We start from the raw sequence: 25,900 nt of genomic DNA, 5'->3' as shown, positions 1-25,900 counted from the left end.
ATATGTAATTAAATCCAGAGCTTAATGTTGAGATAAACTGAATACATGCGTACAATGAAATGAAATTTCCATCACACATTAAGGCTTCCCAAAAAGTTCTAATCAGTTCTCAATATCTACTTGTCGTGCGTGGTGCATGGGGTAGACTTGTCACTTTTCTAGTAGGATGGTAGGTGCAGCAGACAATGACCACAAGGGAGGAACAAGTGTTACCATTGGGCTACAAGCCCGTTGGAAAACAGACCGAAACCACTCCACAAATTCCATAACTTCAATTCTCTGTTCTTATCGTTGTGTTTCTGCTAGTTTTTTTCTTATGAAAGAGTACGAACATGGTTGTGTTTGCTGGGCAGTTCCACCGAGTGGTGTGCGCGGACAAAGGTTTTAAATAACGGTTTTGGGGCACGTAATAGTAACGTTTGAGGTGTAACGGTATCAGGAGTATCAAAAGATACGTATTGGGAATCGGTTGTCGTGATCGTGAATTTTTAAAAATCATTTTTGAGGGAAAAAAAAAAATTTAAGTGCCAAAATCACCCCTAACAGTTGAGGATCGGCCATAATAGTGAATCGGAAACGGACTGTTACATAATGGGAACCGGCTGATAAGCATGCGATTTTCTCTCCCATCGGTATATCGGGGTGTGAAGGCATCAAGAAGCCCAAAACCATTATGCAATTTTAAATCCTTAGTGTAGAACTGTGTAAACCATTGTATCCTGAGAGATTATTGTTTATCTTTTTCTATTTAATTAGATCTTTCATGTGGTTTCACGATTATAAGCCGTCTAGTAACTCAGATATTCAACATTGATGTTGCAAGTTTTGAAGTTTCGTAGATGTATAGAACTTAGAGATGTATTGATCGATACTGATTTTCCTAAAACTTAATCTTAAAAGACCGGACTAAATCCAAATGCTTGGAGGGAACAATTAGCTAAAGAATGCACGAGGAGTCTTGTGTCTACCATCGAACAAGGATTATTGTATAGCGGAGTATATGAAATCCAGCCTTATTAGTCTATGTGCGACTTGAGGACTCGGTCACTGCATGCCAACAAACAATATGTGCACCATACACCCAAAAAAAAAAAAAAAAATTACGGAACATTACAAAAATAGGAAACTTGTTCCGAAAATCAACCACAACACAGTAAATAGAATCCAATGAAATCCAGAAAAAGCATGGAGAGGTATGGCAGCTTCATAGATCACCACAAGCCTCAGCCTTTACTAAGTGCTGTTACAAAGCATGATGAATCACCTCTGAGTATCTATCCCCACCAATAACGACTTCAGCGTATGGATCTCCACTTCCATTGGGTAAGCTCTTCAGACCAGTACTGCTAATTTTGCTCCCTTAGCCCTCTAAAAGTTTAATTTGATAGGAGTTGAAAAGAGATGGTACAAGGATTTGCCTCCAAAAGATTAATTATGATCACTTAGCCCTCCAAAAGATTAATTTGACTGGAGTTGGTAAGCGATGAGATAAGGAGACACAAACTTTCAGATGCAAGGAATTGCCAACCTTCAGCCTTCGATCACTAATTAAGTGCAGCTTCAACCATATCCGTAAATTAGCTCCATCAATATCAGCTTCAATAGAGAGCCCAACCACAACCAACCAATCCCAGATATGAAGCAACAGCTGGCAACCACACAACCCACCCATTGCCACCTAAAGCAAAAGAACAATATCTGTTACCCAGCTTGAACAATATCATTTACTCTAAACATGATATCTTCCATTAAAAAGTTTCAACCACCCTTACTTCTTGTCAAGCAAAAAGCAACCCTTACTTCTTGTCATGCAAAAAGCAACCCTAGATTGGAGAGAAGAGGGGAAAGAGAAACCCAAACAAACCTGAGAAATTTTTCGGTGCCCCTGAAATTTTTTACAACAAACGTAGACACATCTGATTACCGAGGGGGCAACAAATTTGATGACGTTTGTGTGATATATTTGAAAGAGTGTAGGTATATCCTTAAAAGTTGGTAAACACACATGAGCTATTGGAATTCAATCTCAACCATTACAACAACTTATCTTTTGTTAAAGCAGGAAAAATGTAGAAGTATCAAAGGAAATTAACCTATATTCGACATCCTCAAACACACATTTTACAACTTTATAGCTTAGTCTCTCCGATTCTTTCATGAAGAAAATGTGAACTCAACAACTCTAGTGCCAAAGCACATCTCAACTTAAAAAGAAAAGGAAAAAAGGAAAAAAAAGATATTAGATCGAAAAAGATCACTATGAATATATGGTCTGCTAAGTTAACAGAGGAAGGAAAAGATACTTATAGAATCATTGTTGCAAGTGATGACGGTGGTTTCAATGGGCACACTTTCTTGGTTTTGCATTTTGGGGATCGCATCGGCAAGGGGTTGATACTTTGATGTTCTCTACAATCCAATTCTTCGATCCTCTCAGTTTTCCATTCACCTGTTAAATTTTGCCTGCATTGTCGCAAAATGTTGTTAGAGTTCTAAGGACAACAAAAGATTTGTACATGCACGCGATAAAATCTAATTAAAGAGATGGTAGAAACACTATAAAATTTGAACGTTAAATTAGAAGAGGAAAAATCTCTGCTTGACTATAGCAATAATCGATAGATGTAGATACGAAAAGAATTTCAAAATTAAGACTTACATTTTAGGAGAGGTGTGAAAACGAACTTATTAGTAGGAGATAAGACTTACATTTTAGGGAAATTAACAATCCCAAACAAAATTCTCTGTTGGCCAATAATAAAGTAATATAGAATATGCTAATCTGTTTTGAAATCCAACTTAACGATTTAATCTTATATCCAATCAGGTAAAGCCACTTGGTGCTCTTACAGCTTTCCTCACAAGTACACCCTTTTAGTACTTAATATGAAGTATAGATTCGCAAAGTTTATATTGCTTGAAAAAAAGTAACTATTGTTTATGAAAGAGTAACACACATGCAACCATAGAGCCAATGCCAGTTAGAAAAGCACAGTAGAAAAATGTAGAACCAAAAACCCAAACAGTAAAGGGATAACAAGAATACTTAGGCAATTGGAAAATTGACATCAAGTAGTTGTCCTAATGTGATCATGAGGAATGGGTTCTGCAAGTGCGACTTGTGTTTTGATAGAGCCACAGAAACTTGTTGCATAGTGGGTCGGCACTGCAGGTTGGGGTGCAAGCATGCAAGTGCTATCTTTACAGCAAGAACCACTGCTTCCTCCTCCTGATTCCTTGGTAGTGGGAGCCGTTTGTCCAATACATCCTTCAACAGAATACCATAGGAAGATGGTGGTGACGAATCCAAAGATGATGAAGAAAGAGAAGACATGAGATCCCCTGGATGCCTCCCCATTACAACTTCCAGTGTTAAAACTCCAAAGCTGTAGACGTCTAACTTTTCATTCACCTCCATTGTGTAAGCAAGTTCTGCCCAAAGAAAGGAAGGGTACAACAAACAGGGAAAAAAACTACTAAAAAATTGTAGAGGAGGCTTAGGAATTAGCAAATTCAACATAAAAACACGACACTATATTGGTAGCTAAGATTAATTGTGTAAGTACCTGGAGCAGCATATCCCAAGGTGCCTGCAAAGGAAGTCCAATTTGATGACTGCAGGTTTAGAAGTCTTGCAGTTCCGAAATCAGATAGGTAAGCGACATCTTCTAAGTTTAGCAGAACATTCTTGCTTGATATATCACGATGAATGACCGGGGGTGAACATCCATGGTGCATATATGACAAAGCATCTGCCAAACCTTTAACAACATTTATCCTCTTATCCCAATCCAAACTTAGTGCTTCTTCCTCACAGCTTAGCTTCTTGTCCAAGGACCCCCCTTCCAAGAACTCATAAACCAAAAATGAGTGTCGTGGATGTGAACAGTAACCCAAAAGCCTTATGATATGCCGATGTCGTATCTCTGTCAATGCATGAATCTCACTCATAAAACTTACCAGATTAGCCAACTCGCCATCTTGGGAAGGAGGGTACTTTTTTACAGCGACAACTTGACCACTTGGCAGCTCAGCTCTATAAACAGTGCCATATCCACCTGCTGCAATGCAATGCTTATCATTGAAATCCTCCGTCGCTTGGATTATGTTTTCATACACCAATTTTCCATCGAAGCTCCAAATCTCAAACAAATCTTTATTACTTGCTCTGTTTGGCTCAATTTCGTTGTCTCTCATTTTGTTGCGATGGATCAAGAAAGTCATAGCAACAATAAGAAATAAAATACCCAACAAAGGAACTACAACTGGAAGCACAATTTTTTTATGATTTCTCCCTTTATCTCCATTGTTCTGCTTCAGTGAGCATGGTATCAAACTAGTTTTATTGCCACATAGTCTATCATTGTTTCGATATGCTTTAAATGAAGCATCTTCAAATGCTTTTGTGTTGGGCAGAGGACCCTCCAAGTGATTGTAAGATATGTCAACCGACGTTAAACTTGACATCCTGTTGAAAGAGGAAGGGATTGAACCAGACAAGAAGTTGTGGGAGAGATTTAGTATCTCTAACCTTTTCAAGCTCCCAATCCCTGATGGTATCTCACCTGTTAATAAATTATTTCCAAGATCGAGATTTTCAAGAGACTGCAATTTTCCTAATTCAAAAGGAATACTCTCCTTGAGAAGATTTCTGCTCAATTTCAAGTTCAGAAGATTCACACAGTCACCCAACTTCTTTTGAATAGGTCCACTAAGATTGTTTCCAGACAAGTCTAGATGCTGTAGACTAGACAGGCTTCCAATTTCTGGTGGAATATCGCGTGAAAGTTTGTTATTGCTAAGAGTAAGATTGAACAATAAAACCAACTTTCCCAAATTCTTTGGTACCGCACCAACTAGATGATTTGAAGAGAGGTCGAGTAACCGTAACTGAGTTGCTCTTCCAATTCCAGGTGGAATGTTTCCTGAAAGGTCATTGTTGGAGATCTTTAGGCTAGTCAGATTGGGAAACTGATCCCATTTGTGCCAAAGATCGCCATAGAAATTATTGTGACTGAGATCTAGATAATCCAGGTTTGGGAATGCCTCAAAAACTTCTGATAAATGCCCCATCAATTGGTTTTGAGCAAACCTAACACGACGTAACTCACTGCAATTTCTCAAGCTATTCGGGATACGACCAGTTAAATAGTTATTTCCTATTAAAAGTATTATGAGGGATCCATGAGCGAACATATACGGCGATAGATGACCGGTGAACTTGTTGTAGCCTATAGCAAGAGTCAGTAAATATCTAAGATTGTCTAGTTCTTGAGGGATAGATCCAGAGAGAGAGTTCTCGAAAAGGGTCAACTTTGTCAGGTTTGTCAAGTTCCCTATTGAAGCAGGGATTGATCCCGTTAGATTATTCATTGACAATGCAAGATCAGTGAGAGATCTTAGCAATCCTACTTCTTGAGGGATAGATCCAGAGAGAGAGTTCTCGTGAAGGTACAACGTTGTCAGGTTTGTCAAGTTCCCAATTGAAGCAGGGATTGCTCCCGTTAGATTATTCGTTGATAATGCAAGATCAGTGAGAGATCTTAGCAATCCTACTTCTTGAGGGATAGATCCACAGAGAGAGTTCTCGTAAAGGTACAACAATGTCACGTTTGTCAAGTTCCCTATTGAAGTGGGGATTCATCCCGTGAGGTTATTCTTGTACAATGAAACGCCAGTGAGAGATCTTAGCAATCCTACTTCTTGAGGGATAGATCCACAGAGAGAGTTCTCGTAAAGGTACAACGTTGTCAGGTTTGTCAAGTTCCCTATTGAAGTGGGGATTGATCCCGTGAGGTTATTCTTGTACAATGAAACGCCAGTGAGAGATCTTAGCAATCCTACTTCTTGAGGGATAGATCCAGAGAGAGAGTTCTCGTGAAGGTACAACGTTGTCAGGTTTGTCAAGTTCCCTATTGAAGCAGGGATTGATCCCGTTAGATTATTCGTTGACAATGCAAGATCAATGAGAGATCTTAGCAATCCTACTTCTTGAGGGATAGATCCACAGAGAGAGTTCTCGTAAAGGTACAACGTTGTCAGGTTTGTCAAGTTCCCTATTGAAGTGGGGATTGATCCCGTGAGGTTATTCTTGTACAATGAAACGCCAGTGAGAGATCTTAGCAATCCTACTTCTTGAGGGATAGATCCACAGAGAGAGTTCTCGTAAAGGTACAACGTTGTCAGGTTTGTCAAGTTCCCTATTGAAGTGGGGATTGATCCTGTGAGATTATTCGTTGACAATTCAAGATCAATGAGAGATCTTAGCTTTCCTACTTCTTGAGGGATAGATCCAGAGAAAGAGTTGTCGTAAAGGATCAATGTTGTGAGGTTTGTCAAGTTCCCTATTGAAGCGGGGATTGATCCCGTGAGGTTATTCGTGTATAATGCAAGTTCAACGAGCGATCTTAGCATCCCAATATCTGTCGGAATTGTTCCCGAAAGATGATTGATGGACACATTAAGAGATGCGAGCCTGGAAAGGCTGCCAATCTGAGAGGGAATGGTCCCATATATTAAGTTGTTGGACAGATCAAGTTTCACTAGATGTGGTAACGAAGAGAAGTTAAGAACGGAAAGCGTACCTCTCAAACCAATACTGTCAATGGTTAAATTGGTTACTTTATTGGCGTTGTTGCAACCAATTCCGGCCCAAGTGCAATGACTAGTTTCATTCCATGATGAAAGGAGAGACTGGCTTTGATTGTCAAGGCTAGCTTTCCACTTCAAGAGAGCGACTGCTTCGCTCTGTTTTGCAACTGTTTTAGTTGCGGGTGGAGCACGAGCAACGGCGGAATCGGATGAAGAGACAAATGGAATTAGGATGATAACAAAGACAAAGATGATTATGGAGTGAACTGCTTGGAAATTGGGTGCTCTTTTAGGTTTGGATGCCATGGTTGGTTTCTTACGACAATTAATTAAGCTAGGAGTGGCAGTTGTTGCATAGAAGGATCGATGAAAGCTTTAATTAAATGGGAGCCTTGTTGATAAGGACACACTACAGGGCTCAACGTGTAATTAGTCCACCTAAACTTTTCATAGTGGTTCCAGTCCTTATATGGACACACGTTCCAAAAATACCCAGTATACACGTGTTTCTGTCACCGTCGCTGTCGTCATCATTGTAATGGAGTCTCTGCATGTGTTTACATTGTGATATTACTATCTCTTACTTTATCATTTGTTGTAAAATACAACCAGAAAATATTTTCGATAAGATAACATTATCTCTTTATTCAGTTTGTGAGATACCAACACTATTTATCTAAGATACTGATAAATCTTGCTTTATTTTTGCCGATACACTATATTTTTGGCAAATAGAGTTGTCCTTTACTTTATTTGTGAATTGAATTGGCTGAGATACTATTATCTCATTTGTTTTAACAGAAAAAATGACAGATAACATGTTAAATATTGTGTAATGAAGTATTTGCATATGTTTACATTGTGATATTACTATCTCTTACTTTATCCCTTGTTGTAAAATACAATCAGAAAATATTTTCGATGAGATAACATTATCTCTTTATTAAGTTTGTGAGATACCAACACTATTTATCTGAGATACTGTTATCTCTTGCTTCATTTTAGCTTATACACTATATTTCTGGCAGATAGAGTTATCTCTTAGCCTATTTGTGAATTGAATTGGCTGAGATACTATTATCTCATCTGTTTTAACAAGAAAAATGACAAAAAACATGTTAAATATTGTGAAATGGAGTTTTCACATGTGTTTACATCGTTATCTTAACAAAAACAGTCTCAGTATCTACCAAAACAAAGAAATAGATATAATGCTATCTCAGCAAATAAACAAAAATAGAAAGAAATAATAGTATCTCAGTAAATACAGTTCACTGTGATACACATTTCTCAGCAACAATAATTTTTGTATTTACCAGAATAAAGCAATAGATAATGTTATCTCAACAAAAAACAATTTCAGTATCTACCAGAATAAAGCAGCAATAGATAACGCTATCTCAGCAAATAAACTCTATAAATACAAAAATAGAAGAACACAGCAAAAATCGAAGTGGGCCCTCATGTACGCCAGCTCGCCGTCCGGCCCTTCCACGTCGGATTTCCCGGGCAAAACCCCGGCCCCCATCGAAACTGCCCTCAGCAATTCCATTATCTGCAAGTCCTCCTCCGTGGCCTCCCTCTTCACCCCGTACCCGGACTTCTTCCCTTTGCAGTACATGTTCCACAGGGGCTCCTGCAGCAACTCTGTCCTGTCCCGTTCCGGCCGCTTCTCGCACTCGAGCGCGATCCTACCATCCCCACGCTCATTTCCCGTTGCAGAGCGTTGGTCTGCATCGCCAGCTCTACCACCAGCGTCGGCAGCGTCCGCGGGTTTTCCTGGACGAACAGGTTGACCCTTCTCTTTCGGTAACATTGAAAAACTAAAAAATAAAACATTATATAGTACACCTAGTCAGGGCATTTTCGTCTAAAAATGGATTGTAGACCTAATAAATGTACAGTAATGGACCTTCACCACTATTACACATTAGGTTGGACTAAACACCCAAAAACACCTTCAAAACGGATCCTAGCCCAATTTACCGTAATTAAATGTACCTCCTTTGTATGGGGGGGGGGACTATTTATAGGAACATGTACTAATTAATATCTACGACTTGTCGTACGCTTCCATTTTGTGGAAAAATTTGGCTCCATAGCAACCCCCATACGTAACGATCGAAATTTCTTCTTCATGACTCATTAGTCAAGTCGTCTAGCTCTCTTTTTTCCTTTTCTTTTCTTCTAATTAATTTCCTGCTCATCCATTCGCCCCACACAAAAATCACAAGTCAAGTTCGCCGGTCCCATAAACACGTCAGATAAAGTTTCAAAAATCATGCAAGATACTATATATGCCAATAAACATGGAATCAACTTACCATGCGTGGAGGGGTAGATTAGACGTTGGGCGCCCGGGTCACTTTTGTTTTTCCTAACTCAAGGAAGTACTGATAGTCTTAATATCTACAACACGTGTTTTCGATTTGTGGAAATTCTGCAGTTGTCTGGGCCCGAACGAGGATGACTGATGAGAATAATTAGTAGAAGTGGTCGAAATTGATCGATATCAAGGGGCATGTGCAGCCAATTAACATGGAATATTATATCAAATTACTACACGGCATTCGAGAAGAACTGGGAGCTTTCAACCAATTATGATCACCATAAATGTTCTAAGCCCCCATATGGTATCTATTTTGGTCTCCCCTCCTCATCCCTTGGAGGCCTCTGGGAGGCAAGAAGAGAGGCCCAAGATTATTCAAATGCTTTTAACAGCTATTAGGTTGCCTATTGCAATTCACAACAACGTGTAGCGCAACACATAATCTATAAAAAATTGAGGTATTATTAACTTTTGTCGGTACGAACTAATAATCTATAAAATAAAATTTAATTTTTTAATTTTAATTTCTTTAATCTGTCGATACGAACCAATAATCTATATTAACTTTTTAAATTTCTTTTGTCGATATGAACCAATAATCTATAAAATAAAAAAAAATTGAGGCATTATTAACTTTTGCAAAAAAATCATGCAGATATGGGAAGATCAATTGGCAGGGGTATTGCTTGATTCCAAGATCTCCGAGGGCGAAGAAGGCGGCAAAGATTTGGTCTTGTTCAACGAAATTTGCTCCGGTGAACACAGAGAGAGAGAGAGAGAGGAGTAGCCCTGCCATAAGAAAAGAGAGAGGTTTGTTGTCATGTCTATGCCGTCGAAAGTAAAATTAGGAAAGTTCTGTCGTTTTGATTTTGATAACTGATGTAGTGATGTAGGATGAAGAGAATTCTTTTAGAAAAAGTGGGAGGAGAGAGACGATGTCAGCTCAAAAGGCAAGGGTATAAGGGTAAGACACTAATAAAATTCGTGGCATTAACAAAGCCACTCGTGGCATTATCAGTGCCTAGATAAAAAAAAGGTGATGTTATATTATTAAGATAAAAAGAAAGTGATCCTACGACATTGCTCCCTTCATCCCATATTGCTCGCCTTTTTTAGGAACCGTCTATTTTGCACACAAAAATAACATATTTATGAGTTTTTTTAAAAAAAAAAATTGCATCAATTTTTTCTTGAGATCTTTAAATTGCTGCAAAAATTTTGAAAGAAAATTCGTGCTAATACATTATTTTTTCTAAAATACATGGTTTCAAAAAAATGTGAACAATTTAGGACAAATGGAGTATTAGCTTTTACATGTCTGACTTGCTTCTCAAATATTTACTCCACTTTCTCCTTGCATTGGAAACAACGCCACTTCATTGAGGGCAAATGGTCTAGCGAAAACCCAAAACTTCTGTCCAATAAATTTTCTCCATTTATATATCTCTCTCCACTCATTAGTCTAAAAAATCTCACTCAAAACCCAAACCAAACCATGTTTTGGGGATTTTAGAACTATAATTATTTTATGTTTCCACCATTGTCCGGTAATTTCCCGCGGTTGTTTCAGATCAATCATGGACAAAAATGCCCTTTTGAGATGCCCCAAATTGCACACAAATTGGACATAATTGTGTCATGGTATATGTAATTGGCTGTCTATTATATGGACTTTTATTGCATGGAAAATGAAAAGTCTTCAAGTCTTCGGCTGTTACTGTGAAAGAGGAGTGATCATCTCCAAAAAGGAAATTCATTAAGGTGTTATGCATTCCAGTGTGAGCTAGATCAGCTGCAGCACTAGAGTGAATAGCTGGCTCCCCACCCATTTGGACAGTCTAATCTTAATCGAGTATGCATAGTCGTAGCGTCCATGCTTCCCGAGACTCCAATTTATATTGTCTAATAACAAGGGTTAAGAATATGCTTATTTTTTTATGCTTATCAATACAGTTAAATTTGTTCCCCGGCCTGTTGTTTTCTTGAAACTTTGGGCCCTTTTGCCAGACTCTCCACAGGCTAATTAATTGTCATGGGACGACTTGACTTAAGGCTACCCCCTCCTGTACGTACCTATCGAAAACGACATATGGAGGAAACAAAAAAGATTATTCTTGTTGAATTTACAAGAATAATATTTATAGGAAACAAAACTAACACAGAATGATACGTTGCTGAAAATTTTCATGGTATGGAGCAGTAATATTTATAGGAACACGATTCATCACATATGCAAATCGCAAGCTTGAGATAAATATAATGCGTACAATCAAATTTCCATCACACATTAGGTCTTCCAAGCTTTTTAATCTGTTCTCAATAACAACTTATCGTGCATGGACGGGTAGACTTGACGTTGCGCTCTGCCTGGGTCACTTTGTTTTCTCCCCACTCAAGGAAGTACTGCAATTGTCTGACCATCAGACGATGACTGATGAGAATAATTTGCAGAACTAGCCAAAATTGATCGATATCAATGGGCATGTGCAGCCAATTAAGATGAAATATATCATCAAATTACTACACAGCAATTGGGAAGAATTGGGAGCTTTCTGTCAATTACCACCATCAATTTTCTGGGCCCCAATGGATTTGACTATGGTGGCTATTTTTTTTTTTTATAACCGGATGTCTGGGATATCTTGCTCGTACCTCGACTAATTCCGAGCCCCTAAAGATAACGACCATGCATAACCCCCAATGGCCCAAGGACTATGGTGGCTATTGGTTGCCTTCTCTTCCCTTGGAGGACTCTGGGAGGCAAGAAGAGATGACAAAACTTATTCAAATGCTTTTAACGGCTATTATTACTAATAAAGCTACATCTACATAGTAAATTTTCTCTCCAATTATTACTCTTATTTCTCTATCTATTTCTCCATTCTTATTATCTCAAAAACCTCCCACCAAATCAAGTTCTACTCGTTTACAAACTAGCCGAATTCGAACTCGAGTTTTAGACTCGTTTGGTACGTAAACAAGTCGAGTTCGAACGTCACAAATCCCGGATCGGCTCGAATGGTATGTAAACAAGTTGAGTTCGAACGTCACAAATCCCGGATCGGCTCGAACATAAAATTTTCATCGTATGGAGGAGTGAGTATTTATAGGAACATGGTTAAATATTCATCACATATGTAATTAATTAAATCCAGAGCTTAATTTTGAGATAAATTGAATACATGCGTACAATGAAATGAAATTTCCATCACACATTAAGGCTTCCAAAAAAGTTCTAATCAGTTCTCAGTATCTACTTGTCGTGCGTGGTGCATGGGGTAGACTTGTCACTTTTCTAGTAGGATGGTAGGTGCAGCAGACAATGACCACAAGGGAAACAGACCGAAACCACTCCACAAATTAAGGCAACAAGCCCGTTGGAAAACAGACCGAAACCACTCCACAAATTCCATAACTTCAATTCTCTGTTCTTGTCGTTGTGTTTCTGCTAGTTTTTTTCTTATGAAAGAGTACGAACATGGTTGTGTTTGCTGGGCAGTTCCACCGAGTGGTGTGCGCGGACAAAGGTTTTAAATAACGGTTTTGGGGCACGTAATAGTAACGTTTGAGGTGTAACGGTATCAGGAGTATCAAAAGATACGTATTGGGAATTGGTTGTCGTGATCGTGAATTTTTAAAAATCATTTTTGAGGGAAAAAAAAATTTAAGTGCCAAAATCACCCCTAATAGTTGAGTATCGGCCATAATAGTGAATCGGAAACGGACAGTTACATAATGGGAACCGGCCGATAAGCATGCGATTTTCTCTCCCATCGGTATATCGGGGTGTGAAGGCATCAAGAAGCCCAAAACCACTATGCAATTTTAAATCCTTAGTGTAGAATTGTGTAAACCATTGTATCCTGAGAGATTATTGTTTATCATTTTCTATTTAATTGGATCTTTCATGTGGCTTCAGGATTATAAGCCGTCTAGTAACTCAGATATTCGACAATGATGTTGCAAGTTTTGAAGTTTCGTAGATGTATAGAACTTAGAGATGTATTGATCGATACTGATTTTCCTAAAACTTAATCTTAAAAGACCGGACTAAATCCAAATGCTTGGAGGGAACAATTAGCTAAAGAATGCACGAGGAGTCTTGTGTCTACCATCGAACAAGGATTATTGTATAGCGGAGTATATGAAATCCAGCCTTATTAGTCTATGTGCGACTTGAGGACTCGGTCACTGCATGCCAACAAACAATAAATAACAGCTTCATAGATCAACCACAACAATAGGAACATTACAACAATAGGAACATTACAAAAATAGGAAACTTGTTCCGAAAATCAACCACAACACAGTAAATAGAATCCAATGAAATCCAGAAAAAGCATGGAGAGGTATGGCAGCTTCATAGATCACCACAAGCCTCAGCCTTTACTAAGTGCTGTTACAAAGCATGATGAATCACCTTTGAGTATCTATCCCCACCAATAACGACTTCAGCGTATGGATCTCCACTTCCATTGGGTAAGCTCTTCAGACCAGTACTGCTAATTTTGCTCCCTTAGCCCTCTAAAAGTTTAATTATGATCACTTAGCCCTCCAAAAGATTAATTTGACTGGAGTTGGTAAGCGATGAGATAAGGAGACACAAACTTTCAGATGCAAGGAATTGCCAACCTTCAGCCTTCGATCACTAATTAAGTGCAGCTTCAACCATATCCGTAAATTAGCTCCATCAATAACAGCTTCAATAGAGAGCCCCACCACAACCAACCAATCCCAGATATGAAGCAACAGCTAGCAACCACACAACCCACCCATTGCCACCTAAAGCAAAAGAACAATATCTGTTACCCAGCTTGAAAAATATCATTTACTCTAAACATGATATCTTCCATTAAAAAGTTTCAACCACCCTTACTTCTTGTCAAGCAAAAAGCAACCCTTACTTCTTGTCACGCAAAAAGCAACCCTAGATTGGAGAGAAGAGGGGAAAGAGAAATCCAAACAAACCTGAGAAATTTTTCGGTGCCCCTGAAATTTTTTACAACAAACGTAGACACATCTGATTACCGAGGGGGCAACAAATTTGATAGAGCCACAGAAACTTGTTGCATAGTGGGTCGGCACTGCGGGTTGGGGTGCAAGCATGCAAGTGCTATCTTTACAGCAAGAACCACTGCTTCCTCCTCCTGATTCCTTGGTAGTGGGAGCCGTTTGTCCAATACGTCCTTGAACAGAATACCATAAGAAGATGGTGGTGACGAATCCAAAGATGATGAAGAAAGAGAAGACATGAGATCCCCTGGATGCCTCCCCATTACAACTTCCAGTGTTAAAACTCCAAAGCTGTAGACGTCTAACTTTTCATTCACCTCCATTGTGTAAGCAAGTTCTGCCCAAAGAAAGGAAGGGTACAACAAACAGGGAAAAAAACTACTAAAAAATTGTAGAGGAGGCTTAGGAATTAGCATATTCAACATAAAAACACAACACTATATTGGTAGCTAAGATGAATTGTGTAAGTACCTGGAGCAGCATATCCCAAGGTGCCTGCAAAGGAAGTCCAATTTGATGACTGCAGGTTTAGAAGTCTTGCAGTTCCGAAATCAAATAGGTAAGCGACATCTTCTAAGTTTAGCAGAACATTCTTGCTCGATATATCACGATGAATGACCAGGGGTGAACATCCATGGTGCATATATGACAAAGCATCTGCCAAACCTTTAACAACATTTATCCTCTTATCCCAATCCAAACTTAGTGCTTCTTCCTCACAGCTTAGTTTCTTGTCCAAGGACCCCCCTTCCAAGAACTCATAAACCAAAAATGAGTGTCGTGGATGTGAACAGTAACCCAAAAGCCTTATGATATGCCGATGTCTTATCTCTGTCAATGCATGAATCTCACTCATAAAACTTACCAGGTTAGCCAACTCGCCATCTTGGGAAGGAGGGTACTTTTTTACAGCGACAACTTGACCACTTGGCAGCTCAGCTCTATAAACAGTGCCATATCCACCTGCTGCAATGCAATGCTTGTCATTGAAATCCTCCGTCGCTCGGATTATGTTTTCATACACCAATTTTCCATCGAAGCTCCAAATCTCAAACAAATCTTTATTACTTGCTCTGTTTGGCTCAATTTCGTTGTCTCTCATTTTGTTGCGGTGGATCAGGAAAGTCATAGCAAAATAAGAAATAAAATACCCAACAAAGGAACTACAACTAGAATCACAATTTTTTTATGATTTCTCCCTTTATCTCCATTGTTCTGCTTCAATGAGCATGGCATCAAACTAGTTTTATTGCCACATAGTGTATCATTGTTTCGATATGCTTGAAATGAAGCATCTTCAAATGCTTTTGTGTTGGGCAGAGGACCCTCCAAGTGATTGTAAGATATGTCAACCGACGTTAAACTTGACATCCCGTTTAAAGAGGAAGGGATTGAACCAGACAAGAAGTTGTGGGAGAGATTTAGTATCTCTAACCTTTTCAAGCTCCCAATCCCAGATGGTATCTCACCTGTTAATAAATTATTTCCAAGATCGAGATTTTCAAGAGACTGCAATTTTCCTAATTCAAAAGGAATACTCTCCCTGAGAAGATTTCTGCTCAATTTCAAGTTCAAAAGATTCACACAATCACCCAACTTCTTTTGAATAGGTCCACTAAGATTGTTTCCAGACAAGTCTAGATGCTGAAGACTAGAAAGGCTTCCAATTTCTGGAGGAATATCGCATGAAAGTTTGTTATTGCTAAGAGTAAGATTGAACAATAAAACCAACTTTCCCAAATTCTTTGGTACCGCACCAACTAGATGATTTGAAGAGAGGTCGAGTAACCGTAACTGAGTTGCTCTTCCAATGCCAGGTGGAATGTTTCCGGAAAGGTCATTGTTGGAGATCTTTAGGCTAGTCAGATTGGGAAACTAATCCCATTTGTGCCAAAGATCGCCATAGAAATTATTGTGACTGAGATCTAGATAATCAAGGTTTGGGAATGCCTCAAAAACTTCTGATAAATGCCCCGTCAATTGGTTTTGATCAAACCTAACACGAAGTAACTCACTGCAATTTCTCAAGCTATTCGGGATACGACCAGTTAAATAGTTATTTGCTACAACAAGTCATTTCAGGGATCCATGAACGAACATATACGGCGATAGATGACCGGTGAGCTTGTTGAAGCCCATAGCAAGAGTCTGTAGATATCTAAGATTGTCTAGTTCTTGAGGGATAGATCCAGAGAGAGAGTTCTCGTCAAGGGTCAACCATATCAGGTTTGTCAAGTTCCCTATTGAAGCAGGGATGGGAATCTGTCTTAGAGTCTAGGAAGGATGCGAGGAGAGCGGCAAGGACCGCGGCTCAAGTAAATGAACCGGATGTGGAGGATGTAACGTGGGTAGAGTTTGAGACAATTTTTGAGGAGCAATATTTTCCTGAAACCAGTCGTGATCAATTGAGAGAACAATTTGAAAAGTTAGAGCAAGGAAGTATGACTGCCTCAGAGTATGCACAGAAGTTCCAATCTTTATCTCGTTTTGCGCCAGAGTTGGTGGCGACGGAAGAGAGGAAATGTAGGCGCTTTGAGGAAGGGCTACATAATACCGTGAGGAGGATGGTAATGGTGCAACGCAAGACTAAATTTGCTGAGGTAGTTGAGTGTGCAAGGAGTATTGAGATTCCAAAGGAAGCGCAAAGGAATAGGGGGGTTTGGGAACCGCAACAATCAACCGTGAACACGAGTTCTTCATCGGGGAGCTTTGGAAGCCAAGGGAGGAAAAGGGCAAGGGAACCATCTCAGACACCGCAGGGTAGTTCGTCGCATTTTAGGCCGCCGCCGCCTTCTTTGGGGACTCGGGGTGCTCTATCTAGACCTTCGTCCGTGTGTTACAAGTGTAATCAACCTGGACATGTTCGTGCTCAGTGTCCACACCTCGAGAAGGCTTGTTTCGTTTGTGGTACAACGGATCATTTTGCAAGGAACTGTCCTCAGGGGTCGGGAGCGCGTAGTGAATCAGGTTCCGTGCAGCAGACGGGAACAGGGCACAATGCGGGCCGACAGTTCAGGGGCACTTTGAGGCAGCAGCAGCCTTACTTTCGTCATACTACGTCAGCTCAGAGTTCCGGGGTTGACAAGGGAGCGAGTTCTTCCGTGCCTGCTCAGGGTTCTGGTTAAAGAGGGGGTTTTATGCAGGGTCAGGGTACCCAGGGGCGAGTTTTCAACATCACTTTTGCTATCCCACCTACCACTTCTCAGGCTCCGGAAACTTCTGTTGTGAGGGGTACTTTTCTTTTATTCAACTCATTTGCTAAAGTACTCTTTGATTCTAGAGCATCGCATTCTTTCATTGCTGCATCATTTGTGTGTGCCTTGGAATTGGAAACGGAGATTATTAGTCCTCCTTTGTTTGTCGAGACACCTTTAGTGGGTAGAACGCCTCTTGATTGTATTTGTCGAGATTGTGAGTTGAATATTCGTGATCGTCGTTTCGTATTCGACTTCATTGTTCTGGGAATGTCGGGATTCGATCTTATTCTGGGAATGGATTGGTTATCCACATTCCATGCTACCATCGATTGTTTCAAGCGTCGAGTTCGTATTTGTCCTCCCGAAGGTCCTTGTTTCGAATTCTTTGGGGAGCGTCAGGAACCGTTGGAACCGTATTTATGTGGGTCTCGTGAGCTAGAATCAGTTTATTCCTTGTTGGCAAGCTTGACGTTAGATGAGGATGCCTTTATACGTGGGGAGTTACCCTTAGTGGTTTGCGACTTTCCGGATGTGTTTCCGGAAGAGTTACCTGGTTTACCTCCCGAGAGAGAAGTCGAGTTCGCGATAGACTTACTTCCCGGTACCGCTCCTATTTCCGTACCTCCATATCGTTTCGCGCCCGCCGAATTGAGAGAGCTAAAGACTCAGTTACAAGAACTGGAGAACCTAGGATTCATTCGTCCAAGTACGTCTCCGTGGGGAGCACCAGCTTTTTTCGCGAAAAAGAAGGATGGTTCACTCCGTTTATGCATTGATTATCGTAAGCTCAATCGCGTAACCGTTAAGAACAAGTATCCCATGCCTAGAATCGACGACCTATTTGATCAACTCCGAGGTGCCACTTGCTTTTCCAAAATCGATTTGAGATCCGGTTATCACCAATTGAGGGTTCGTAGAGAAGATATCCCTAAAACTGCTTTCCACACTCGCTATGGTCATTATGAATTCGTTGTGATGCCATTCGGTTTGACGAACGCTCCAGCTACTTTCATGGACCTAATGAATCGGATCTTTCGTGCTTATCTTGATCGTTTTGTCGTCGTCTTCGTAGATGACATTTTGATCTATTCGCCTACGGAGGAGGAACACCAAGCCCATCTCACCATCGTTCTTGAACTTTTGAGAGAGCACCAGCTATACGCTAAACTTAGTAAGTGTGAGTTTTGGTTATCCGAAGTCAAATTCTTGGGTCACATGGTTTCGAAAGGTGGGGTGTCTGTTGATCCAGTAAAGATAGAGTCGGTTTTGAATTGGCAACGACCGAAGAACGTGTTTGAAATCCGTAGTTTCTTGGGTTTGGCTGGATACTACCGTCGTTTTGTCCTCGACTTTTCTCGTTTAGCGGCACCGATGACTAGATTGACACGTAAGGGGACCCAATTCGTTTGGAGTGACTCGTGTGAGGCAGCCTTTGAGGAGTTAAAGAAACGATTGACTACTGCACCTGTTTTGATTGTACCCGAGCGTGGAGTTGGCTACTCCGTGTATTGTGATGCGTCTAAGGAAGGGTTAGGATGCGTGCTGATGCAGGCGGGGCGAGTGGTAGCGTATGGGTCACGACAGTTGAAAACACGAGCGGAATTACCCGACACACGATCTAGAACTTGCAGCCGTCGTGTTTGCTTTGAAAAGTTGGCGCCATTACTTGTACGGTGAGAAGTTTGAAGTCTTTTCCGATCTTAAAAGTTTGAAATACTTATTCTCTCAAAGGGAACTTAACCTTCGTCAACGCCGTTGGATGGAGCATTTGGAGGATTATGACTTCGAATTACAATACCACCCAGGGAAAATGAACATTGTGGCTGACGCATTGAGTAGAAAACCGACACATCTAGCGAGCCTAGCGATTCATGAGTGGAAAACAATAAATAATTTGGGCTCCTATGCCATACACTTTGAGGAAGTTCGGGAAGGGGTCACGTTATGCAACTTAACGGTGCAATCGACTTTATCGACGAGAGTGATTGAGGCTCAGCAACATGATGAGGAAGCAGAGGAACTCCGCACTAGATTCCTTAGTGGAAACGCTCAAGAAGGGTGGATGATTCACGCCGACCGAGGCTTACGCTATCAAGGAAAGTTGTTCGTACCCGTTTCGTGTCGGGAGGAAATTTTGCGAGAATTTCATCATTCTCCGTTAGCTGTTCATCCAGGAGGGACGAAAATGTATCACGACTTGCGTAGGCAATTTTGGTGGTCCGAAATGAAGAGGGACGTTGTGATTTTCGTGTCCAAGTGTCTCACGTGCCAGCAAGTGAAAGCGGAACATCAACGACCCGTGGGGGAGTTACAACCATTGCCTGTAGCCGAGTGGAAATGGGAAAATGTGACCATGGATTTCGTTACAGGTTTACCGAGATCGCCGAGGGGGCATGACGCTATTTGGGTGATCGTGGACCGTTTGACTAAAACTGCTCATTTCTTATCTATTCAAGTCACCGATTCTGTGGATACGCTTAGCCGTTTGTATATTCGGGAGATTATCCGACTTCATGGGATTCCCGTATCCATCGTGTCCGATTGAGATCCGAGGTTTACCGCGCATTTTTGGCAGAGTTTGCAAGCTGCTTTAGGCACTAATTTGTTATTTAGTACCGCGTATCCCCCTCAAACCGATGGGCAATCTGAGAGAACGATTCAGATTTTGGAAGATATGCTTCGGGCTTGTGTGATGGACTTTCGGGGTAGTTGGGAGGATCATTTGCCATTAGTCGAGTTTGCGTACAACAATAGCTATCAATCTAGTATCGAAATGGCACCGTACGAGGCTTTGTATGGAAGACCGTGTCGATCGCCTGTGTGTTGGACCGAATTGGGAGAGGCTACGCTTGTAGGACCGGATATGGTTAAGGAGACCTCCGAGAGCTTGAAAATAATTCGTCAGCGCCTTAAGAAAGCTCAAGAGAAAACGACTGAACAAGTTCAGGTGATTCGCCAAAGATTGTTAACCGCGCAAAGTAGACAAAAGAATTATGCCGATCGTCGTCGTCGCCCGTTGTCATTTGAAGAAGGGGATCATGTATTCCTCAAAGTATCGCCGCGTAGAGGTTTGTCTCGTTTCGGGAAAAAGGGAAAGCTATCGCCGCGTTACATCGGGCCGTTCGACATCATTGAGAAAATTGGGGAGGTTGCATATTGTTTGGCTTTGCCACCGAGGTTATCGGGTATACATGACGTGTTTCACGTGTCTATGCTGAGGAAGTACGAACCGGATCCGTCGCATGTATTGGAGTGGTCCGAACTCGAGTTAGAGGCTGATGCGTCTTATGGGGAAGAACCGGTCCGTATCCTAGATTCGCGCGATCAAGTGTTGAGGGGTAAGACGATACCGTTAGTACGAGTCTTATGGAAGAGTCAGGGTAGCGAGGAATCGACGTGGGAAAGGGAAGATGAGGTTAGAGAGAAATATCCACATTTATTCCCGGAGTAACCCAAAGTGAGTACTTAAGATTGAAGTATTTTGATGTTTAACATGTTGCACAATATTGGTGATTGAGGTTTTGCATGCGTAGGTGATATGTGTGTTAGCTAGTTTTGGCATGGAAAATTTCGAGGACGAAATTTCTTTAAGGAGGGTAGAATGTAGAGACCCGTAAATTTTCTTATTTAATTTTAATGTTTATAATTGAGAAAAAATGGTGAAAATGTCGTAAATGTGGATATGGAGGTTAAATGTGAAAGAAGTTGAAAATATTGGGTGCTAGTGTAATTGTGCATGTGTGAGTCGTGTATATCTCCTGGGGGATTTTTTTTACTTTTTCCCATTTCTTTTCATCTCTCCCAGCTCTCTCTCGATCTCTCTCACACTCTCACCCAATCACTCAAAAACCCATACCAATCAACTCCCAAACCATTTTCTATTTGCATTTTGGGACTTGTATCTCGTTGGATAAGGCTTGGTTCGGAGTATTTTCGCTTGATTTGAATTCCGGAAGCTAGGGCTTGCACAATCTTCTTGATTTCGGTTTGGATACTCGAGTTAGGAAATTCTACCTTTCTTTATATGTTGTTTGAGTGTTTTTATGTATTATTCGAGCTTGTATTGGTTGTCGTTGAGTTTGAATAAAAATCTGTTGTGACTGTAAGAATCATCTGTTTTTCCTTGATTCCTACCGGTAGGCCCGTCCTTTCTACCGGTAGAACGTTGTTGTGTTGCCAGAAAATTAGCTTCCTACCGGTAGAACTTTTCTCCTACCGGTAGCCTATCTCAAATTTTTCCTCGTGCAAAATGATGGCCTTTCTGATCAGTTTTTGTACCGATAGGACTTGATCCCTACCGGTAGAACCTTGGAAATTTTCTTAACTCCTACCGGTACCTCCCGTACCCTACCGGTAGGTCACCAGTCAACATGTCAGAATCTTCCGTGCACTGAAGTTCCATTTCTTTTCAAAGTTTTAAGTTATTCCATGGGTTGTATGATTATTATATACATAAATAATAAGAGTTGGACAATCATGCATGTCTTTTCGTCAATGGTACACGAAATATATTTATAATGTGGTCAAATTTGTGAAACTGTAAAACGATAAGTACGAGCTTCTTGCACGATGTTGGTACGGACGGTACATTTGAGAATGTGAATGACGCGCGAATACTCAGGGCCCATTGACGGGTGGATGCCTGACAGGGGATATTAGGGTCCCATAATTAGTCTGGCAGGAGCTAATGCTCAAAATAATTACTCAAGGCCTAACCTTCAAGGTGGGTGCTTGGCAGGGGATATCAGGGTCCCAAAATTAGCCTGGCAGGAGCTTGCTCAGACACACAAACGACACGACATGAATTGAACGGATATGATTTATGGGTTGAATAAAAGAAAAATTGGAGATTTTGGGACACTTGTTCATGAAAATTGTGCTTCCTCCATTGTCTTGTGATCTTTTATTATTCGTTCATTCATCTCGCTCATTTGCATATAGAGTTTGCGTAGACTTTTTTACTGGGCTAGTGTAGCTCAAGCCTTATATTATTTTCAGGTGCTAACCCGGAACCATAGCTTGCATTGCTTGGCGTGCTTGGAATGTGGACATTATTTTTGAAAGCTAACCGAAGGAGTTACTTATTCATCTTTGTAAATTTATTTTGAAAGATGTATATGTAACTTAGATTGTAATTCTTTTGACTTGGAAGTGTAACTAAGGGAATGAGAACACAGTAATCTTTTGGGTACCGTACGGATATTTGTGAGTATTTTTATTATGTAAATCATTTATAATTATGTATAATTTCGAGGACGTGACAAGAACGAGGATGATTGATGAGAATAATTAGTAAAAGTGGTCGAAATTGATCGCTATCAGGGGCATGTGCAGCCAATTAACATGGAATATTATGTCAAATTACTACACAGCATTTGAGAAGAACTGGGAGCTTTCAGCCAATTATGATCACCATAAATGTTCTAAGCCCCATAGACTTGACTATATATGGTATCTATTTTGGTCACCCCTCCTCCTCCCTTGGAGGCCTCTGGGAGGCAAGAAGAGAGGCCGAAGATTATTCAAATGCTTTTAACAGCTATTAGGTAGCCTGTTGCAATTCACAACAACATGTAGCACAACACATAATCTATAAAAAATTGAGGTATTATTAACTTTTGTTGGTACGAACCAATAATCTATAAAAAAAAATTTAATTTTTTAATTTTAATTTCTTTAATTTGTCGATACGAACCAATAATCTATATTAACTTTTTTAATTTCTTTTGTCGATATGAACCAATAATCTATAAAAAAAAAAAAATTGAGGCATTATTAACTTTTGCAAAACAATCATGCAGATAAAAAAAGGTGATGTTTATTATTAAGATAAAAAGAAAGTGATTCTGCGACATTGCTCCCTCCATCCCATATTGCTTGCCCATTTTAGGAACCGTCCATTTTGCACGCAAAAATAACATATTTATGAGTTTTTTTTAAAAAAAATTGCATCAATTTTTTCTTGTCAATGAGATCTTTAAATTGCTACAAAAAAATTTCAAGAAAATTCATGCTAATACATTACTTTTTCTAAAATACACGGTTTCAAAAAATGTGAGCAATTTGGGACAAATGGATTATTAGCTTTTACATGTTTGACTTGCTTCTCAAATATTTAACTTTCTCCTTGTATAGGAAACAACGCCACCTCATTGAGGGCAAATGGTCTAGCCAAAATCCAAAACTTCTGTCAAATAAATTTTTCCCATCTACATATCTCTCTCCACTCATTAGTTTAAAAAATCTCACTCAAAACCCAAACCAAACCATGTTTTGGGGATTTTAGAACTATAATTATTTTATGTCCCCACCACTGTCCGACAATTTCCCGCAGTTGTTTCAGATCAATCATGGACAAAAATGCCCTTTTGAGATGCCCCAAATTGCACGCAAATTGGACTTAATTGTGTCATGTTATATGTAATTGGCTGTCTATTATATGGACTTTTATTGCATAGAAAATGAAAGGTCTTCAAGTCTTCGGCTGTTACTGTGAAAGAGGAGTGATCATCTCCAAAAAGGAAATTCATTAAGGTGTTATGCATTCCAGTGTGAGCTAGATCAGCTACAGCACTAGAGTAAGTAGCTGGCTCCCCACCTAGCTGGACAGTCTGATCTTAATCGAGTATGCATAGTCGTAGCGTCCATGCTTCCCGAGACTCCAATTTATGTTGGCTAATAACAAGGGTTAAGAATATGCTTATTTTTTGATGCTTATCAATACAGTTAAATTTGTTCCCCGGCCTGTTGTTTTCTTGAAGCTTTTGGCCCTTTTGCCATTCCATGACACTCTCCACTAGCTAATTAATTGTCATGGGACGACTTGAATTAGTCTTTTTAAGGCTACCCCCTTCTGTACGTACCAATTGAAAACGACATACGGAGCAGAGAGGACTAGTCTGCTTCCAAATAGACAATTTGATTGGCAAAGAAACAAAAAAGATTATTCTTGTTGAATTTACAACTAATTAAGATCAACAACAATAACTGTTATAGTTGTTTCGATCTCAAGTACATTAAAAATTTAAGTAATGCAGATTTTCGATAATTAACTTTTTTTTTAACAAATTCTCTCATACAAAATTCCCACAAATAAACTGTCTGTCTCTGTTCGACATCTCATTTTGTTTTTTGTGGAACCATATAAAATCATTTGAATGCTGTTAACCCATTCTTGAAAATAGACTTGAATAATATCACAAAGCAGATCAAGGCTTTAACCACAGCTTTTAAACAAGTCAACATTTTTTTATTTTTTTTAATTGATTGATAAAGGAAACAAAACTCACACAGAATGATACGTTGCAGAAAATTTTCATGGTATGGAGCAGTAATATTTATAGGAACACGATTCATCACATATGCAAATCGCGAGCTTGAGATAAATATAATGCGTACAATGTAATTTCCATCACACATTAGGTCTTCCAAACTTTCTAGTCTGTTCTCAATAACAACTTATCGTGCATGGACAGGTAGACTTGACGTTGGGCTCTGCCCGGGTCACTTTGTTTTCTCCCCACTCAAGGAAGTACTGCAGTTGTCTGGACCATCAGAAGATGACTGATGAGAATAATTTGCAGAACTCGCCAAAATTGATCGAAATCAACGGGCATGTGCAACCAATTAAGATGGAATATATCATCAAATTACTACACAGCAATTGGGAAGAATTTGGAGCTTTCTGTCAATTATCACCATCAATTTTCTGGGCCCCAATGGATTTGACTATGGTGGCTATTTTATTTTTTTTATAACCGGATGTCTGGGATATCTTGCTCGCACCTCGACTAATTCCGAGACCCTGAAGGTAATGACCAGGCATAACCCCCAATGGCCCAAGGACTATGGTGGCTGTTGGTTGCCTTCTCTTCCCTTGGAGGACTCTGGGAGGCAAGAAGAGATGGCAAAAATTATTCAAATGCTTTTAACAGCTATTATTACTAATAAAGCTACGTCTACATAGTAAATTTTCTCTCCAATTATTACTCTTATTTCTTCATTCTTATTATCTCAAAAACCTCCCTCAAACCGAATCAGGTTCTACTCGTTTACAAACTAGCTGCATTCGAACTCGAGTTTTAGACTCGTTTGGTACGTAAACGAGTCGAGTTCGAACGTCACAAATCCCGGATCGGCTCGAACATTAAATTTTCATCGTATGGAGGAGTGAGTATTTATAGGAACATGGTTAAATATTCATCACATAAGTAATTAAATCCAGAGCTTAATTTTGAGATAAATTGAATACATGCGTACAATGAAATGAAATTTCCATCACGCATTAAGGCTTCCAAAAAAGTTCTAATCAGTTCTCAATATCTACTTGTCGTGCGTGGTGCATGGGGTAGACTTGTCACTTTTCTAGTAGGATGGTAGGTGCAGCAGACAATGACCACAAGGGAGGAACAAGTGTTACCATTGGGCTACAAGCCCGTTGGAAAACAGACCGAAACCACTCCACAAATTCCATAACTTCAATTCTCTGTTCTTATCGTTGTGTTTCTGCTAGTTTTTCTCTTATGAAAGAGTACGAACATGGTTGTGTTTGCTGGGCAGTTCCACCGAGTGGTGTGCGAGGACAAAGGTTTTAAATAACGGTTTTGGGGCACGTAATAGTAACGTTTGAGGTGCAACGGCATCAGGAGTATCGAAAGATACGTATTGGGAATCGGTTGTCGTGATCGTGAATTTTTAAAAATCATTTTTGAGGGAAAAAAATTTTAAGTGCCAAAATCACCCATAATAGTTGAGTATCGGCCGTAATAGT

General features: G+C 39.9%; 3 protein-coding genes and 1 pseudogene across 3 annotated transcripts; all 4 read right to left on the bottom strand.

Annotated features, from left to right (window-relative positions):
* Positions 1–1,110: 1,110 nt before the first annotated feature.
* LOC131318157 (probable leucine-rich repeat receptor-like protein kinase At1g35710) lies at positions 1,111–6,946 on the bottom strand (annotated as a pseudogene).
* Positions 6,947–7,877: 931 nt separating this feature from the next.
* On the bottom strand, positions 7,878–8,588 carry LOC131318162 (protein MIZU-KUSSEI 1-like). Its single transcript, XM_058347967.1, has one exon. The coding sequence runs from the start codon at positions 8,405–8,407 to the stop codon at positions 8,006–8,008; it is 402 nt and encodes a 133-aa protein (XP_058203950.1). The 5' UTR covers positions 8,408–8,588; the 3' UTR covers positions 7,878–8,005.
* Positions 8,589–13,893: 5,305 nt separating this feature from the next.
* Positions 13,894–15,057, bottom strand: LOC131318161 (MDIS1-interacting receptor like kinase 2-like). Its single transcript, XM_058347966.1, has 2 exons — positions 14,405–15,057; positions 13,894–14,270 (listed from the first exon to the last, which is right to left on the bottom strand). The coding sequence occupies exons 1-2, from the start codon at positions 15,033–15,035 to the stop codon at positions 13,945–13,947; spliced, it is 957 nt and encodes a 318-aa protein (XP_058203949.1). The 5' UTR covers positions 15,036–15,057; the 3' UTR covers positions 13,894–13,944.
* A 1-nt stretch (position 15,058) lies between these two features.
* On the bottom strand, positions 15,059–15,774 carry LOC131317092 (MDIS1-interacting receptor like kinase 2-like). The gene is made up of 2 exons (XM_058346669.1): positions 15,723–15,774; positions 15,059–15,603 (listed from the first exon to the last, which is right to left on the bottom strand). Exons 1-2 carry the CDS (start codon positions 15,772–15,774, stop codon positions 15,059–15,061), a joined length of 597 nt encoding a protein of 198 aa, XP_058202652.1.
* Positions 15,775–25,900: the final 10,126 nt, after the last annotated feature.

This window comes from Rhododendron vialii, chromosome 2a (genome assembly GCF_030253575.1).
Source record: "Rhododendron vialii isolate Sample 1 chromosome 2a, ASM3025357v1".
Taxonomy (NCBI): Eukaryota; Viridiplantae; Streptophyta; class Magnoliopsida; order Ericales; family Ericaceae; genus Rhododendron; species Rhododendron vialii.
The sequence above is the reverse complement of the archived record's forward strand: the minus strand, read 5'-3'. Positions and strand labels throughout refer to the sequence as shown.